The sequence below is a fragment of the Epinephelus moara genome, chromosome 20, assembly GCF_006386435.1.
Source record: "Epinephelus moara isolate mb chromosome 20, YSFRI_EMoa_1.0, whole genome shotgun sequence".
Lineage (NCBI taxonomy): Eukaryota > Metazoa > Chordata > Actinopteri > Perciformes > Serranidae > Epinephelus > Epinephelus moara.
The window spans coordinates 11,533,434-11,549,920 of NC_065525.1; the positions used below are offsets into that span (position 1 = coordinate 11,533,434).

General features: G+C 40.4%; 1 protein-coding gene across 1 annotated transcript in view; it reads left to right on the plus strand.

Moving 5' to 3' along the window:
* kiaa1549la (KIAA1549-like a) overlaps positions 1-16,487 on the plus strand; it is a 132,361-nt gene that overhangs the window by 79,769 nt on the left and 36,105 nt on the right. The window contains exons 10-13 of the mRNA XM_050074267.1: positions 430-601; positions 4,516-4,676; positions 7,645-7,680; positions 14,757-14,950. Coding sequence (XP_049930224.1) covers positions 430-601; positions 4,516-4,676; positions 7,645-7,680; positions 14,757-14,950 — 563 coding nt within the window. The remainder of the gene's footprint in view (positions 1-429; positions 602-4,515; positions 4,677-7,644; positions 7,681-14,756; positions 14,951-16,487) is intronic.

Consider the following 16,487-nt stretch of genomic DNA (forward strand, 5'->3'; position numbering starts at 1 on the left):
TAAACTGTGTGATGTGTTCGTCAAATTAAAAAAAAAAAAGTGTTTGATGTATGATGAAAGGAAATTGAGATTTCAAGTGACTCAGTTATCCTCGAGTGTCTTCCCCAAGTGCAGTTATCTTGCAGCAAATGGTTCGTTATGATCAAAGCAGCCAAGCCGATTCGGAATTTTGATTGGGCCACTGTAGATGTAGCAGGGATTTTTAATCTGTTGGTGTGGACAGATAAAGGATTGTGTATTCAGTCTGGCTATAGATGTTATGTTGTGCTGATATTCTCAATCTTCAAAATAAACTATGATTCTTTTGAACAAATTACTCTACAGTGAATATATAGTGGTATTTGTGTGTGGTGATAGAAAAAAGTTGTTTTTTTCTAGAAGAGCTTTTATCAGATTGAGATATTGGACGCTTTATTTGTCCTCTTCCAGATGGTGAGCATGCGTCGACTGCCTGGTCCCAAGAACCCAGCAGAGATGACCTACTACGCCCAGTTGAACGGAGCACCCATCACTGGATCCAATGCTGCCAAGACCCTGAGCAGTCTGGACTCCCAGACCATGGCTCTGACACTGGGATACTTCGTACAAGTACAGGCTGAACGTAAGCTTGTTATCTTACTATACTTAGTTATGTTACATTATTATGTATCATATGTGTAAAGGATCAAGGAAGAGAGGCACAAGAGACAAGGAATGCACCATCTGTGAAATTATGTGCCGATACCAATATCCAATGTGTTTTTTGTTGTTGGTTTTGTGGTTATATTTACAAGATTATATTTGAACTCATTATGAGAACGTTATAATTTACCTTGCCCAATACTCTTTTTTTTTTTTTTTTCTTTTTACCAAAGAGAACTAGAACGCATCACAATGTGACTCAATCCAACTGTGGCAGTTAGTTTGGGACACTAACTAGCTCACCTCCTGCCAAGTTCAACACAGATTTGTTGTTTACAATAAGGGTGTTATTGCCCCAGATGTCAGATTCCATGAGAGACACTTTAACCCTTTGAAACCTGGAGCAACATCACTTTTCTTGTGCTGCTATTTAAACCTTTGAACCCTGAGCAAATTGGCACGTTTTCTTTCAAAACATGGGAAAAGAAATGGGAAAAGTAAGAAATGTCCCACAAATTGAAAAAAAAAAAATACTAATAATAACCACAATGATAATAAAAGACTTAGAAAATGATTTATAAAAAAACTTTGTTATTATTATTATTACATCTTAAAATTATGTTACAGAATTATTATAATTTTTAAGCACACTTTCCAGGTTATTTTCTTGTTTGTTTGTTTTTAACTTTCTTTTTTTAAAACATCTTTTTCTATTTTTAATTTTCTCTTTTTGCTAATTTTTTGAGTCATTTCTTCGTTCATGCTCATTGTCTTCTTCCCATGATTTTAAAAGAAATCATTTGCTCAGGTTTCAAAGGGTTAATGTGGTTATAAACAAAATTATCAGGGCAAAGTGATGCAGCTCCTTCTAGTTCAACCGGATCTCACAGAAATATGTGAAATGACCAGACCTCTAAACACATATAGTGGTGGCAGGTGATGTGTTAAAAGTACATGCTGGCACCATGGAAACAATGCTGTCAATAATGTCAATATGAATCCTTTGTTGTGGTGGACACAAATTGCTTCAACAGCATCTCGCAATGGGTGGCCGTCACCATGTTATTTAACACATCACGTGTCACCGCCGTGTAATGCGATCATATTATTCTAGCTTAGTAGGAACTGAGGCCTACAGTGACATAACATCACATCTAAGAAAAGGGAGAACATTACCATTAGCTAAATAGGTTTTTCCGACAGATGCGTGATGCTGAGAAATTGTTCGGCATATCTCTTTGTAAAATAAAATAAATATATATTAATGATTCTAATGTTTCTAAATCAATGCATAGTTTATTAAAATGAAAAATAAAATCTACATTCCGCACTTCTCCCATGGTGATTTATACCAGCTATAGAAATAATTTGAATGAAATAGGACTCTTTCTGTTTGCCTTTACATAATTACACGCATATTAATACAGATTTTTTTTCCCTTTTTTTTTTTTTTTTTTGCATTTAGCTATTATGCAAATAGTTGTGCACATATGTGTACAAACATATTTATCATAAATGCAGAGCCAACTCAAAGAGTGCATTCCTCATTTAGCAATCACTATAGAGACACTGCACTGCAGGAAAAAAATATTCCTATTTTAACTACACTTTTAGATTTATCAAGAGCAACAGCCCTGGCTTACCGTGACATTGTGTAGCTTTAAGGATTTCCATACATTTCCATAATGCCCTGCAGTATGCATCCAATAAGCATCAGAATATCAATACAAATTCAAAGTCACAGACTTAAAATTAAGGATTGTTTTTCCACACTTACCTGATGTTTCAGAAGGTTTCAGTTGGGTATATCATTGTATTAGATGTTTATATTGTTGCTGCTGAATGCTGATGAGGACAAAGTGTTCCCTCTCACCTCTTCTCCCTCACGTTTCCCCAGATTCTATAATTAACAAACTGGAGCGACACCAACAACCGTCAGCGGCCTTCACAGCTCCTCCTAACACTCAGGCTGAAAACTGAACACAGTGTTCTTGTAAAATTCAGTTAGTTTGCCTTAAGAGGCTCCAGTGAAATAAACTGCATTAGTCCTTCAAGTGAGAGCATATCCCTTTGGCACTCTGCATTGTAACAGAGGAGCCCTGAAGAGGTGATTTTTATGGAAGATGTTCAAGTGGAAAACTTTAGGTTCAAATAAGTTTTTTATTTTGTACTTATAAGCATAAACAAGATGTAGATTTCATGTCTTTCATAGCATTTCTGTCTTCAGTATGCAGTGTTTATACAGTTGAATTGAATAGATGAGATTTTGGGAAATAAGGTTATTTGCTTCCTTGCTGAGAGTTCGATCAGAAGATTAACGACTCTCATGTCTGTGCACTAAATATGAGGCTACAGCCAGAAGATGGTTAGCCTAGCTTCAAAGTTTTTCAAGTCTGCCCCTCCAGCACACAGAAAAGACAAAAAAAAAACAACTAAAGTATGTGGATGATGAACGCTATTTCCACCATTTTATATATTTATATCAATCATAGAAATAACACAGTATTATATAATATGTCATATCAGGCTCCACATTTATGATGAATAGTAATGTAAATGCTGGTAAATTGCCTTACTTAAATTTTCTTTAGACCTCATGCCTCATGATAGACTGATATCGTATGTGCATCTTCACTAAAAAGAGCACTGTCTCTTATTGCCATATCTAATATTTAATATTTGATTAATTTCTTACATATTTATAGGTGAATGTTGATTTAAAAACATATTGATTAAATATGTTTTTTTCCCCTACAAAACCCCCCTAAAAACTTGCTAATGAGTTCGCAGTATTTTTTCAGCCCTGAATAGTTTCTGCAGTCTTACTTCACCTATCAGAGGGTCAGTAACCAATAAACTGTATGCATGCCTCCACGGTGAACGGAGAATCCAAAAATGGAGACAGATTCTTGATGAATTGAAGTCTCAGGGGTCCACGTTGAACAACATCAAAACTATATCAAAACATCTGTTTACAAACTCTCACACAATCCATGGAGTATAATTCAAACCTTACTTATTCAGTGAGGTAAAATTACTGTTTTTGTGAATGGAGTCTGGCTTTGAAGAGAGAACAGAGTTCCATTCAGTTCCTGGTTGGAAAGGGCTTTCTGCTTGGGAAGCACTGTGCAGACGACTGGATAAATTAGACATGAATTATACTGCATGAGTGAAAGTTTGTAAATAGATGTTTTAATATAGTTTTAACGTCCCCTTTTACTTTATTTCATCAAGAATTTTCTCCATTTTTGGATTCTTTGTTCACCAGAGGCATGCAAAAAAACTAAAAACAAAAACAAACTCCAAAAAATCAACTCAACACGGGATAAATAATTGATATACAAATGATCATTAGGGGGTGAAGCATTCCTTTAAGCTTATTGCTATTGCTGTGGGCCACAGTAAAGATTAAAGGCGACTCAGAAAAGTGTTGTAACATTTTAATCAGCTTAGAAATGAGTACTGTAAATCTAACTGAAACTATAAAAGTGAGAGCGGCCATCCCCAGAGGAAATCACGCCCTCATTTGTACAGATAAAACAAACCACACACAAAGTGTTTTAGTTTTAGCTTTGGACGTGTAAGAGGGCTGAATTTTCTTCTAACCAAGGCTAAGCTAAGATTACCTGCTGACTGTAACTCCATACACAGCATGCAAACATGAGAGTGGTGTCAGTTTTCACATCTAACTCTCAGCAAGAAAGCGAATCAACATGTTTCATCCAAATGTCGAACTGTTCTTTGAACTGTGTACAGTTGCTGAACAGCGTGATCTGTGGTGGTGTGTTTGTTTCCGCTTGTGTTGTCATTGCAAAGTGTGTGCTTTGTAATCACTGGAAGGTCATTTAACGTCTAAATTACTGATACTGAGGAATAATATTTGTATGTTTGCAGCTGTGGTAAAGACGCCGCAGAGCAACCTGTGGATCATGGCCATTCTGACGCCTCTCTTCCTGTTGATGGTGGTGATTGGCATGGTGTCTTTCATTCTGTGTAAGAGGAACAGGGTCATCTTCAAAACTGGCGCCTTCAGGACCTTCAAAACCCGCTCCAAGGTAAGACGGTTAAAATAAATTGTCCAACTTTATCCCTTTCTCCTTCTGTTCCTTTCCATCTTCTTTTTTACTTTCTACTCTTTGTTCTTCCTGTTCTTCTTTCTTTCTTCTTCTATTCAAAATAATCAGCTGTTGCCTCACTCTTGTGGAGTAAAGTCTCACCCTAAATTGTTCGAACGTCACTGCTTCACCTCAATGTGTCCACAAGCCAATTCTGCGAAACAAAGATTACGTAACCTGACCCTGAAATGAGTGACGCATCACACAGCAAACTGATTGTGTTAAGTTGTGTCTCCAGGTCAGAAAAATGTAATCCCATCTGTGAGGGCCTCACTCATTTGTTTCCCCGCTGCCCAATAGCCCATGGTCATTGCTAATCATGCATGCTTTGAAGACTAATCGGCCGAGAAGAAATGGGCAGGGCTCAGTGTACTGGAAGTGAACCTTAGGGTAATGTTGGCCCTTTCACAATAATAGTGCCCGCTCAACATCAACTCATTTGAGGTTAAATAAAAATCAATCATTTCCAGTGAGCATGTGTGGAATAGATTGCCACCAGCTGGTTTGATCAGGTTGGATTGTTCTTCTGGACACAGCGCAGTGCACGACGCCAGAACAACAGCTGCTTGTGTCACTGCAGCCAGTGAAGTGGTAAACAAGCAATAAGCCGGCCAGCCTCATTTGTTCTGAAGAGGCTCTTGATGTGGCTCGGCTTTGTTCAGAATTCCGTAATCTTGAAGTGTGTTTCACATCTGATATCCTGATTAGACTTCCACTCCAGTGAGAATTCCTGTCATTGGCTGCACATTCACTCTGGCTGAGGTCTTATTCAGGTCAAGCTGTTCACACAAACTTTTGATGCCCAGCAAAGGAATCTCCCTAATGTTATGAATAAACCAAAACACAGAATATTTCTCACTCCAGATCAAAGACGACTTAAAAGCTTTGACCATCAGTGAAATATTCCCTCCTTGACTGAGCAGTAGTAGAAAGAACTCTCTCTACAAATATCTGCACAATGTTTCTGAAGCTCATGATGGAGCAAATAATTATAGCTATTTAGCCTGAAATCAATATATACCCATAATGCAGTGCTGTTCTGTGTAAGAAAACCAAAAGCGCAGTAGTAAGATGAGTTGATGCCATAGTAACTGGTGTTGTATGTGTAGCTGTAAACTGGGAGTTCTCACCAGATTTCTGATTTACTGAATTTGATCAAATTTGAATATGTTAAAGGGACAATTTACCCCAAAATCAAATATAATGGCACTAGGTAGCACTGAGCTTGTGGTGCTCAAAGTCTAAAAAATACATTTGAAAAACTCAACAGCAATGTCTCTTTCCAGGAATCATGACCCGGTTGTTAAAGATAATCCAGACCTTAACCCTACAGGCCTGAGCAACGCATAGTGTGTCCAAATTCACACCTGTTCTTCTCTATGGATTTTCTCCGCAACCGGGCGTCATAGCGAGAAGCCACGCATATCACGTGAAACAGCGGAATCGTAGCTTTCCAAGAAGACCTTTTGAAACCAAAAAGGTTTCGCCAATATGACTACCCTACGAGGTGGAAAATTGGGCACCTCGGATCAACTCGCCAATCCGGCTCTGTGTGTCTAAACGCTCGCAGCTTGCATGCAAAATGGCCCAACATTCGCCAAAAATCTGGCAGTGTAAAAGGGGCTTTTGTGTAGGCGCAATTACAGCTAGTATTATATGTTAAGTTGAACTAGGAAGTCGGTCTGTAAACTGTAGGGAGACTCTCAATGAACGTCCATAACCTGCAAGACAATGGTCATGTGACCGTGGGGGTTAGGGTTAATCTGTTTGTGTGTTTGCTGCCAGCTGACCACTACTGACTGTGCAAGCTATGACGTTATCTCTAGACCACACTGGCTGTGGGTCTGACAATGTTCCTCATGTAGTTTTAATTAAAAAATGCATCAGTGGATAAACTTCACAGGGTTGTTTTCTTTGTACATTCAGGCATTCTTACAGAGCTGGTCTGAGTCTTTAGCTGTCCAACAGATTTACACATTGAATAATTTGAGGGGAAAACACATTAGTGAGCCACACTTCTGCAATGGGTGATATGTTCCCTTATTACAGTACCATGAACATGTGCATTTAGGTACTTTTATTTTGAGGCAATCCCCACAAACACCATCATGCTGCCATAACTACAACTAGAGCACCAAATGTTTATTAATCTCACGTAGCCAGACCTATCTCCGGAGCGCTGTGTCAGCGCCACAGAAAGGTCTGGTCTTTAGGGGAAAAAAATGCTCTGGGTTGTTTGCATTTTCTAAACCAATCTAAATTGTCTTGGGCTGCTCTAAGCCCAGGATGCAGGGATGGTGTCCTTGCAAAATGGTAGCTTGCAGATAGTGGAGGGAGTGGAGAATGCTGGTTGAAATAGATAGCCAGTGGCAGGGTTATACCCACAGTTTGGGTATAAAGAAAAGTGTTTTAATCCACAGATGAAAACTGTCTCCAGCAAATGCACAATTTACTTTTTTTTTTACGTCTTCTTACGTCTTCAGTAAGAATCAGTGGGTTTGGGCCTGACTGGCAAAAACAATGTAGGGAGGTTGAAAAACTTTGGAGAAACAAACTAACTTGTTGGTTTTGGTTTATTCATAGGATTTGTTGACAGTAATAAAAAAAAGAAAGAAAACATCACATTTACCTTTTAAAACCTGTCTAATTGTCTGACTGCTCGTGTTTCTTGCCCAGCCATATGTTGTTTTAGCTATTTCACAATCTATGCAGAACCCAGCAATTAATTTGGTGAGTATGGTGTTAGTAACACAGAGAAGAGTGATGGGCAAACTATGAAAATTGGAGGCATCCTATCCTATCCTGTCCTATCCTATCCTATCCTATCATTTTGCAATCTCCTCTGTTCTGCTCTGTTATTTTATCAGCCCCTCCCTGACCTTGTCCCTCTAACTCTCTTCCTGTTTAGACCTCATATCGAAGGGAGGGCAGTTACCACCACCAGGTATTCACTAGACTCTGGTTGGGTGGATTACTGACTGACTACATTAATGCAGTAATGAATGAATGAGTTACTGCAGTGTTTGCTGGTTTTGACTGACTGATTGTGTTGAGCAACTTTGTATGTGCTGCCTGTCGCTGTTGCTGGGTAAATCTGTGCATGTGGCTTCTGTGCTGTGGACATGATTTATTCCACCATCCTCATTGGCTACGGGAGATCAATAGAGGGAGAGAGGAGGGGGCAGTGAGGAAAGGTAAAAAAACAAAAAACTGGGGTGTAAAAATCACAAGCACATTCCTTAAGATTTAAATTGTTTGGGTTGGAGTCGATCGGCTGAATTAACAAGGACAGGCTAGCTCGTAAAAACAAGCAAATGAGCTGAGTTCTGCTGGCCGGGAGAAGCCATTTTTAAGCGGGGCTCATAAACATGAATAGTGGAAGGGAAGCTCAAAACCTGCGAACCAAACCAATCTATTTTTATTTTGTAGCATCCATAAAAAGTGACTCAAGCTTGTGTCATCAGCCGAGACTGCCTCTCTGCCAGTTCCTTTCCCTTTCAAGCCAGTCGTTTTATCCTCTCAGATGAAGCCACTCTCATCCCACAGTGGCTCAGCAGGAGCCCTGCACGGACCCCCAACCCAACTCTTTTTCATCCGAGGTTCTCCACTGAATTATGTACTTTATCATGGCTAGACCCAAAGCAGAGCACTGGCCACAGACAACGGATTAAAAAAAATGCTAAAACGCTTTGAATTACAAAGAACCATGCAGAGGCCGTCCCTGTGGTTACTGTTGCTGTGGTGGAGCATGTCAGCTGATTTGCAGGTTATTTTGGGCCAGCCTTTCCCATCCTCATCTCCCAAGAGGCAAAGTGAGGTGAGCAAAGGATGAAGGAATTGGCAGGACATTTTTGTAATGGAGAAAATGGAGCTAATGTTTCAGCACAGCAGGGTGTAAACACCCTGAGTATATGTACATGATGTGTCTGTGTTGTCCCTGCTCGACTGTATCAGCTCATACTGTGGTATTATATTAACATTAAGTTTCCGAGCTCTAAGGTTTTATTTGCTTTACAATCATTTGGAAACATTTAACATCACTTATGTAGTGTTTTATGAGAGAGCGCATCAAATATTAAAGAGTCCCGAAATATGTGATTTCACAAGTGGTGCCGTGAGGCTACATTCACTGTTCTTATCCACAGTGGTGTTTACCGTCTTCCAATCCCAAACAGTGGCATGCATGAGCAAATGAGATAAATATTTCACACTGGGATTAAGTTAGGGAAGAGCTTGTGGCATTGTGGCAAACTGGAGTTAAGTACTTCTGGCTGATTAAAGCAAAGGTTAAAATGCTTTCAAGTCTATCTTAATACAAGTCTCACGTGCCTACACGTGCTTGGAAAGAGTTAGTGGTCGCTGTAATTGGTCCTACTGTCCTCTTCATTTTCCAAAGTTTCTGTCTTTTTAGTACACAGTTCCCTCTCTCTGTGTTGCTCATCAGTGTTGAGCTGAGCTGCAGGGGAGGCATAGTAAAACAAGGCAACTGTAAAGACTGTAAAGTTGTAAGATGCTTCCTTTGGCTTTAGCACTTTAATTTTGATTTGGCCGTATCAGAATGCATTTTTGCACATAATGAGCACTGTGGATTTCGACCGCAATTTCTTACACCCCATATCCCTGGGAAATGATTAATTTGGTTGCAGGTGCAGAACAAAGCACCCTTTGGACCACACCCAGCATCACTCATTGATGTAGTTGATTGATTGTATGTAAGGATTGACAACACGTCTCCACTTTCTCCCACTGAACAAAAATGAATCCAAAATATCCTGATATGGCAGCTGCCACCTTTGTCATTTGGAGCCACACTGCGCAGTAGCGATTGGGAAGGGGAGCTGCAGTGTCTAGTTGCCGCCCATACAGCTGTCTGACACAGTCATAAGCAGTGACATTGATTGTGAGCACACCGATTGGTGCACACAGCTGTCAAATATGACAACACACCCCCTATTTACAGCATTGAATAACCAATTAAATCCAAACTTAAAAAAAATATATCAAAGAACTATCTAAAATGACAGAGACCATCTTTGGGATTTTTTTTTTTTTTTTAGTTTGGTCCATGTCCCATCCACTAACATGAAGGGAGCGGGGTTTAGGACCTATGCTGCAATAGACTTTCCCTTTTTGACTAAAGAGGGCAGTTAAACATTGCTTTTGAGCCTGCTATTGAATTATCCTTTAAATTAAATTTGAAAAAATGTGAACTTATCCTTTAAGCTCTATGGCCCCATCAGCACCGGGTAACATGTGACCTGTGTCTGGGTATGTTATCTGGATAATGATATCCATTCAATACGCCTAAGCATTTACACCTCTTATTATTAATAAGCATGTTTTACAGATCATGTTTTGTCTGAAAATAGTCACTTTGGTGGGTGACTGCATTTTGTGTCACTATCTTGGCAGGAAAAACAGTGATAGGTCATCAAAAAACACTCAGGCTTGGTGCCTATAAAGCTGCTGGAAACACAGCAATGACTCGCTAAATGACAACCATTGACCATTGACAATTGTTTGCCAGTCTCAAACAGTGGTCTGCAGCTTGGCAGACATCTCGCCCAGGTGACACGCCATCCACTATCCCCTCCTGCAGGTGACAAAGTCAGCTCATACACTCGGTCACTTTAGAAATGTTGATATGAAACATATGAGACATGCAAATGTAACTTATCTGTGGTTTGCAGAAACATACCAATTCAACATTTACCCCTGGAAACTGATCTCAATATGGAAATTAGGGGCTGGCGGACTTGTGAACAAACAGCGCATCACATCATGTGAATACTAACCAGACCTATGCAAAATAATAGACTGCATCAAGTTGATCTACTGTGTGCATTTGTGTGAACTGCTCCCACCCCACTCGGCAATCAGTCACCTTGCAGATAAAGCAGCTGATCAATACGGTGGTTTATATTAGGTCTGCATGTGTGTTTAAGCATTAAAGAGAGATTCTGCAGAGTCTGACTGACTTCATCACTCTGCAAGTCTGCTGTGCAGCTGGAACATTCTTCAAAATGGCTTTTCCTCCCTCTGTGCCTTCTTGTATAGGCGTAAAAGCCTCAGATAGCCGGCTTCTGTGTGGAGTACAATAGAGGTGGAATCAGCAAAAGTCAAGGCAATCCATTTTTCATTTGTAAGGTGTTCAATGAAAGTACAATGCAGTGGCTGCCATTTAAAGGACTCGAGGTATTTAGCATTTTGCTGCATCATGCCCCATACCTGCCCCAGGAGGAGTTTATCTAACCGCTGCAGAGTCATGCTGATGTGCACCCCAGTCTACCCTGCTGTGTGTCTTATTTTACTTCTAAAATGTGCCCACTCTTCGGGGCGTTATTTTGCATGCAGCTCTGTGGTACGCTTCCACTATTCGCCCTGCTAGAGCTGAATTTAAATCAATATGGCCACAGGGGGAATAGAGCATATCTCGTCCATCTGCTGTACCTCATCAAGCTGCTGTTGGCTGTTGCTCTGAGTTAAAATTAGACAAGAGGAGAAGCTTCTGTGTGATAGTGCAGGCAAGGAAAACAAGTGCAGATAATTTGGCGGTGCAGCAGGGTCGTGCTCGCAGTCACTTCACATGACATCTTTCAGTGAAAGAAATGGCTCGGCCCCGTGTTGCCATCTTTCTCTCTCTTCTCTCCTGCTCTTTTACTCCGTCACTGTTCTAAATGGACGTGGAGAAAACCGCCATCCATCTCTGACAGGCTGATCAGAGGTTCACGCCGTTCCACGAGCCGTGTCCGCAGCCAAAGTCTTCATTAAACTGAGCTGCTCACAAAAGATGAAAGATGGCGATTTGTTAAGTCAACATGCTGTCAGTAGACAGTGAAGGAGAGGGAGAGGTGGTGGTGGAGATGGGGGAAAAGGAAGAAGAGGCAGGGATAAATAGGAAGGAAGGATATGTGAGTGTGAACAGAACAGACAGAGAAAGAGAGAGACCTTGAACCAGCTCAGTAAAATACAAGTCGTGAAATGTCAGGCGCACTTTTCAAGGTTACACCCCTGGGCCCTGTCATTTCTGAGAATCCATACTGTCTCCATGCACGACGGCCATTACCCACCAGCTACTAAATGACGCATCTTTTATAGTCAATGTGTAGTAACCGTCAGGTCATCACTGTCAGTTCAACACCCCTGACACTATGTCTAATGTTTGCTCCTCAATAATCCATACACATAATGCATATTGGTGGAGGGATATATTTGGAGCATTTTATTCACCGCCTCCCTCCTCCGTCGCCTGCTGCCCTTTGTTCGCTCGTCATAAATACACACACACACACACGCACGCACACGCACACACACCCACACACACACAGCTAAACTCCTCCTCAACCTGGGAACAGCACGAGGCCATAGGCAAATGAGTGTTTGCACTCTACATACATCTTTCACACGATAGAGTCACAACTGTCAACATACATCACTTCAGTGGGTAAAAGGTGCACGCACATTCACGCTCAATCCATATATTCATGCCACGGTAAGAGGGCCAGTCCCCACTCTCTCTCTCTCTAATGTTCGTGTGTGTTCTATATGTATCAATTTCCCGAAACTCATCCACGGCTGCGGCCACGTGCACTGGAGCTAGTTAATGGCACAGCGGTGTGTATAACTGATGAATTATTAACCACGCTGTCAGCCGGATGCCCACGCTGCCTAACCTCATATGCACTCAGAATTTAGCATGCATCATCAAATGCATTAGGCGTCCCATTTTAGAGCCGCTCAAAATAGAAAAGGGGAGGCAAAAAAAAATCAGGGTTTCGTCTGCTTTGTTGTGTAACCTAAAAAGGGTTTTCTCTCCTTTTCCCCCCCTCGTTCTCTATTCCGTAAATTGAAAGGCATTTAGCAATACAAAGAATGTGTCCAAGCCTGGGAGGCTTTAGCAAAACGCATCTTCTGCTGCCTTTCTCTCTTTGTCTCTTTATGCCAAAACCCCTGACTTCAAAGGTGCTGTTAAGCTTTATTATTTATTTCTTTTCTGACTTTTTCATTATGCTAGCCGTGGTGTTCACTGACTGATAAAAACTGGTTCCGGGAGGGAGGTTCATCCAATTACCTTTATCTGAAATGGAAGCAACGCTTATCTGGAGGTTTTTCTTTAATATTCAGGAGACCATGTCATGTTAGCTGTAAGCAACTCTGTCATCCGTTTAGCTGTCCAGCACTTCAGCTGGGCTGAAAATCTAAATGCTACACTTTGAAGGACCTGCTGTTGATCAGATCTGAGGCACAACAGACTTAATCCATTTGTTGCTTTTTTGTTGCTGTACTAAAAGGTGGTTTGGAATGTGTTTTTTTTTACCCATTCAAATGAACACAGTCCCGAACCTGTAGATATTCACTCGCTTGGGGACAGACCTTCCCCGCTTTTCTATGGTCTGGCCAAAATCTGTGAGAAACAGGAAACCTGTGGTGTGAAGCCAACTAACTCCACGCAGCAGGTTAATATTAATAAGCCCAACTAGGCTGTGATACATTTTTACCAAAAATTCATCAAATAGTTGGAAAAATTCTGACTCCAAAAATGGTGACCCCAGCTTTCTTTGAACACAGTGCTCACTTACTGCCAGTGATAAAAAAAAAAAAAAAAAGTAAAGTAAAAACACATCAGTGTAAAAATAAATTGTCAAATCATTCATCAGGAAGAACTGTCAGTGTTCTACTATTATATAAAGTGTATTTGATTTGTTTTTGGCTGATATTTTAGTATATCCTCAGGTAGATGCATAACAGTTCACTTGAATACATATATGTAGGTATGTTTAAAGATGGCATTCCATCATGCTGTAAGCACAACTGCATTTCAGTCATTAGAGATAAGTGAATGTAGTAAATATAATTGTTTATCACAGATTACAGGTGTACAGATTAACAGATGATATGTGATGTTAAGATTTGACTGAAAGACTCTACAGGGATTTTTAATTACGAGGTGTCTGCCCTGAGCAGCAGCAAGATAAATCTCCTCATGGAGTCCAGATACTTTTGGTGGTAGTGGCTGATGACTCTACTGAGACTGATGGGGCTGATGAGGCTGATAAGGCTGATGAATCTGCAAAGACCAGGCGGTGATAAGAGGTGGAGCCTGTGCACAACTGCAGCATGAATGTTGAAACTGTATTTTCACAAAGCAGAAAGGTCATTGATTCAGCTTGTCACATTGCCAGTGGCTGGTTTTAGAATGTGAGGTATACCACCTATCTCAGCAGCCAATCAGATTGTAGCAAAGTCAGCTGCTCAAGTCGGTTACAAACAATTCGCTGTTTTGTTAAAGCAATAACAGACGGCTCCAAATCCTCAACCCTCCTGTTTTTAAAAAAAATGTTTTTGACATTTTCGCCGCTTTTTGCCATTTTTTGTTGAGAAATTGTTATTCAGCATTTTCTCAAAATATCTTGGGAAATAACATTCACACTATGTGCATCTGTCCACTATTGTGTGCTTTGATTGTTGAATTTATCTTGTGGCTCCATACCATTTTAAAACTCTCTTACATTAGCTACAGTTCACTGTACTTTGCTTTGCTCTTTGGAAACATACATCATGGTGCTGAATGTATTTTGTGGCTGCTTCATCACTCATTGCTCTTTATTGTGGCATATAAATTACATTGATTTACAGTATAGCACTTACCAGCCTGTGCTATGACGTAAAGATGCAAAACTGTACTGTACTGTGGAATTCGACTGTATCTTGTGTTGCCTTTTGCTGTCTTTGCATGTGCTGTATGTCCCCAAAAAATGCTGCTTGTTTTAATGCAAGCAGTTGCTTTTTATCAATCCGACAGGCAAACTAAAAACAAAAGATCTTAACACAAAAACATACAATTTCTGAGTTATTCTGAAACAGATAAAAGCTGTAACAACTGAGTGCATCTTTTTAGCCTATTAGTTTGTTATCTCCAGAATTCAGTTCCTGATTGGATTGATCTAGAAGCTGCAGTAGCTTTGATCTTCAGTCAAGGGTTTTCTGACTCCTTGTTTGTGTTTTCCTTTTTCCTGCCAGCCTGTCCAGGGCTTTGACTATGCCAAGAAGCACATGGGTCGAACAGGTGATGAGGCCATCTCCGTTACCAAGGAGACGTTGGTGCTGGGGCTGCCTGTACGAGATGCTCCGCTGTCACTGTCATTGGATAAGAAGGTCCATCAGGATGGGACCGCCAGCAAGAGGCCTCCATCTGCTGACATACACAAAGGAGGGTAAGGCAGTCACTGGCTTTGCTTGTATACGCTATTATTTGTTTGTTTTGGATCAGTATAGTAGTTTATAGTAGTACGGTAGATCACAATTTGAATTGATATGTCAGATATGATGAAGTTTGTTTTTTTAGGTATTATTTGTAGATGAGTTTTCTAAGAAACCCTTGACCTGAATTAATTCGGTTGTGGACATAACATAACATTAGTTCTACCAGTAGTAGCTATAGTTGTGGTAATAGAGGCGGAAGCCATTGGAATTCGAACCCTTTATTTTGGGGGGACACAGTCAAGTTTAAAGTAATATTAATCTTTTAATCACACATATTAGGCTACACAGGTTGTTATTACTAGTCATAGACGTCTGTTATTAACCATAAAAGTGTTGGCAAAGTGTTTCCTTCTGGTACATCTGGTACACATGGGTCTAAATAAGCATTTGTTTGTTTTGTCAGTTGTGTTTCTGGCTGAATGTTACATTCAATGTTCATGCTCCTTTTACCTCTGTTTTGGTCTCCACCTGTGAGACGTTTCTGTTTTTAGCTTGGCAGGTAGTGTACTACAGTAGATTCCAGAGCTTTTTCATTGAGATTAGCTGCTTGCTGCTGAACTGAACCAAAACACTGCCGTTGTGGCAGTAAAACAAAAACTATTCACTAAAAAATATGATAGCGTTCCGTAGAGCTGAGGGAAACTCTACAGTCGGTGGTAATTCTGACACCTTTCATGTCAGACATAGTCACCATTATTCATATAAATATATTAATTTACACAATGTTAAAGCTTTTTTAAATAATACTAACCAAAAACATTGTGATTGGTGTCAGATTTGAAATCCAAATATTGTTTGCCATGATTTCGTATTGAAACAGAACACCATTTTGCAAATTCAAAGGCAGCCCTAAACTGTTCCATCACACTGCTGACATCATGATATATTATGCACTCTAAATGTGGATGTTTGGGAAAAGCCTGCTCATTGAAGTCATCCATTTGGCCCGTGATTCAGCGCAGGTAGAGGGCTGAAATAATGAGCTGATCAGACATACTGTTCCCAGCTGGAGGGCTTGTGAAGGGGAACCACAAAGTTCTGGAACAGCTGTTCTAGTCAGTGAACAAGCCGGCGACACAACCCTGAGCTTTTCAGCAGGACCAGACATCAATGTTTGTTTGTGCTTCACAGTGTTGAGCTAGAGAGAAGCCAACAGTAAGCAGTGCAGCCTCTGACAGATTGACTTGATCTGAAGATAAGTCCAGTGTTAACAAGAAGCTGTTTGGAAACAGTAAGAATACAAAAAGCATGTATTTACATGCAAATCCTGTCGGAACAAATGACTAGGTTTCAAGAGCTGTTGATTTGAACAGTGCTGAGACTGGTACACAGACCAAAGAGTAAGTTAAGGTGTCTCTTAGAGCAATTCAGCATGAATAGATAATTGCAACAGTAATTTTGAGCTGTTAACAGCATAACACCTATTTGAGCCGTGTCTGACACACATCTCCGGGTGGGCTGGAGGGATTTCCTTCAAGCAGAAAGAGG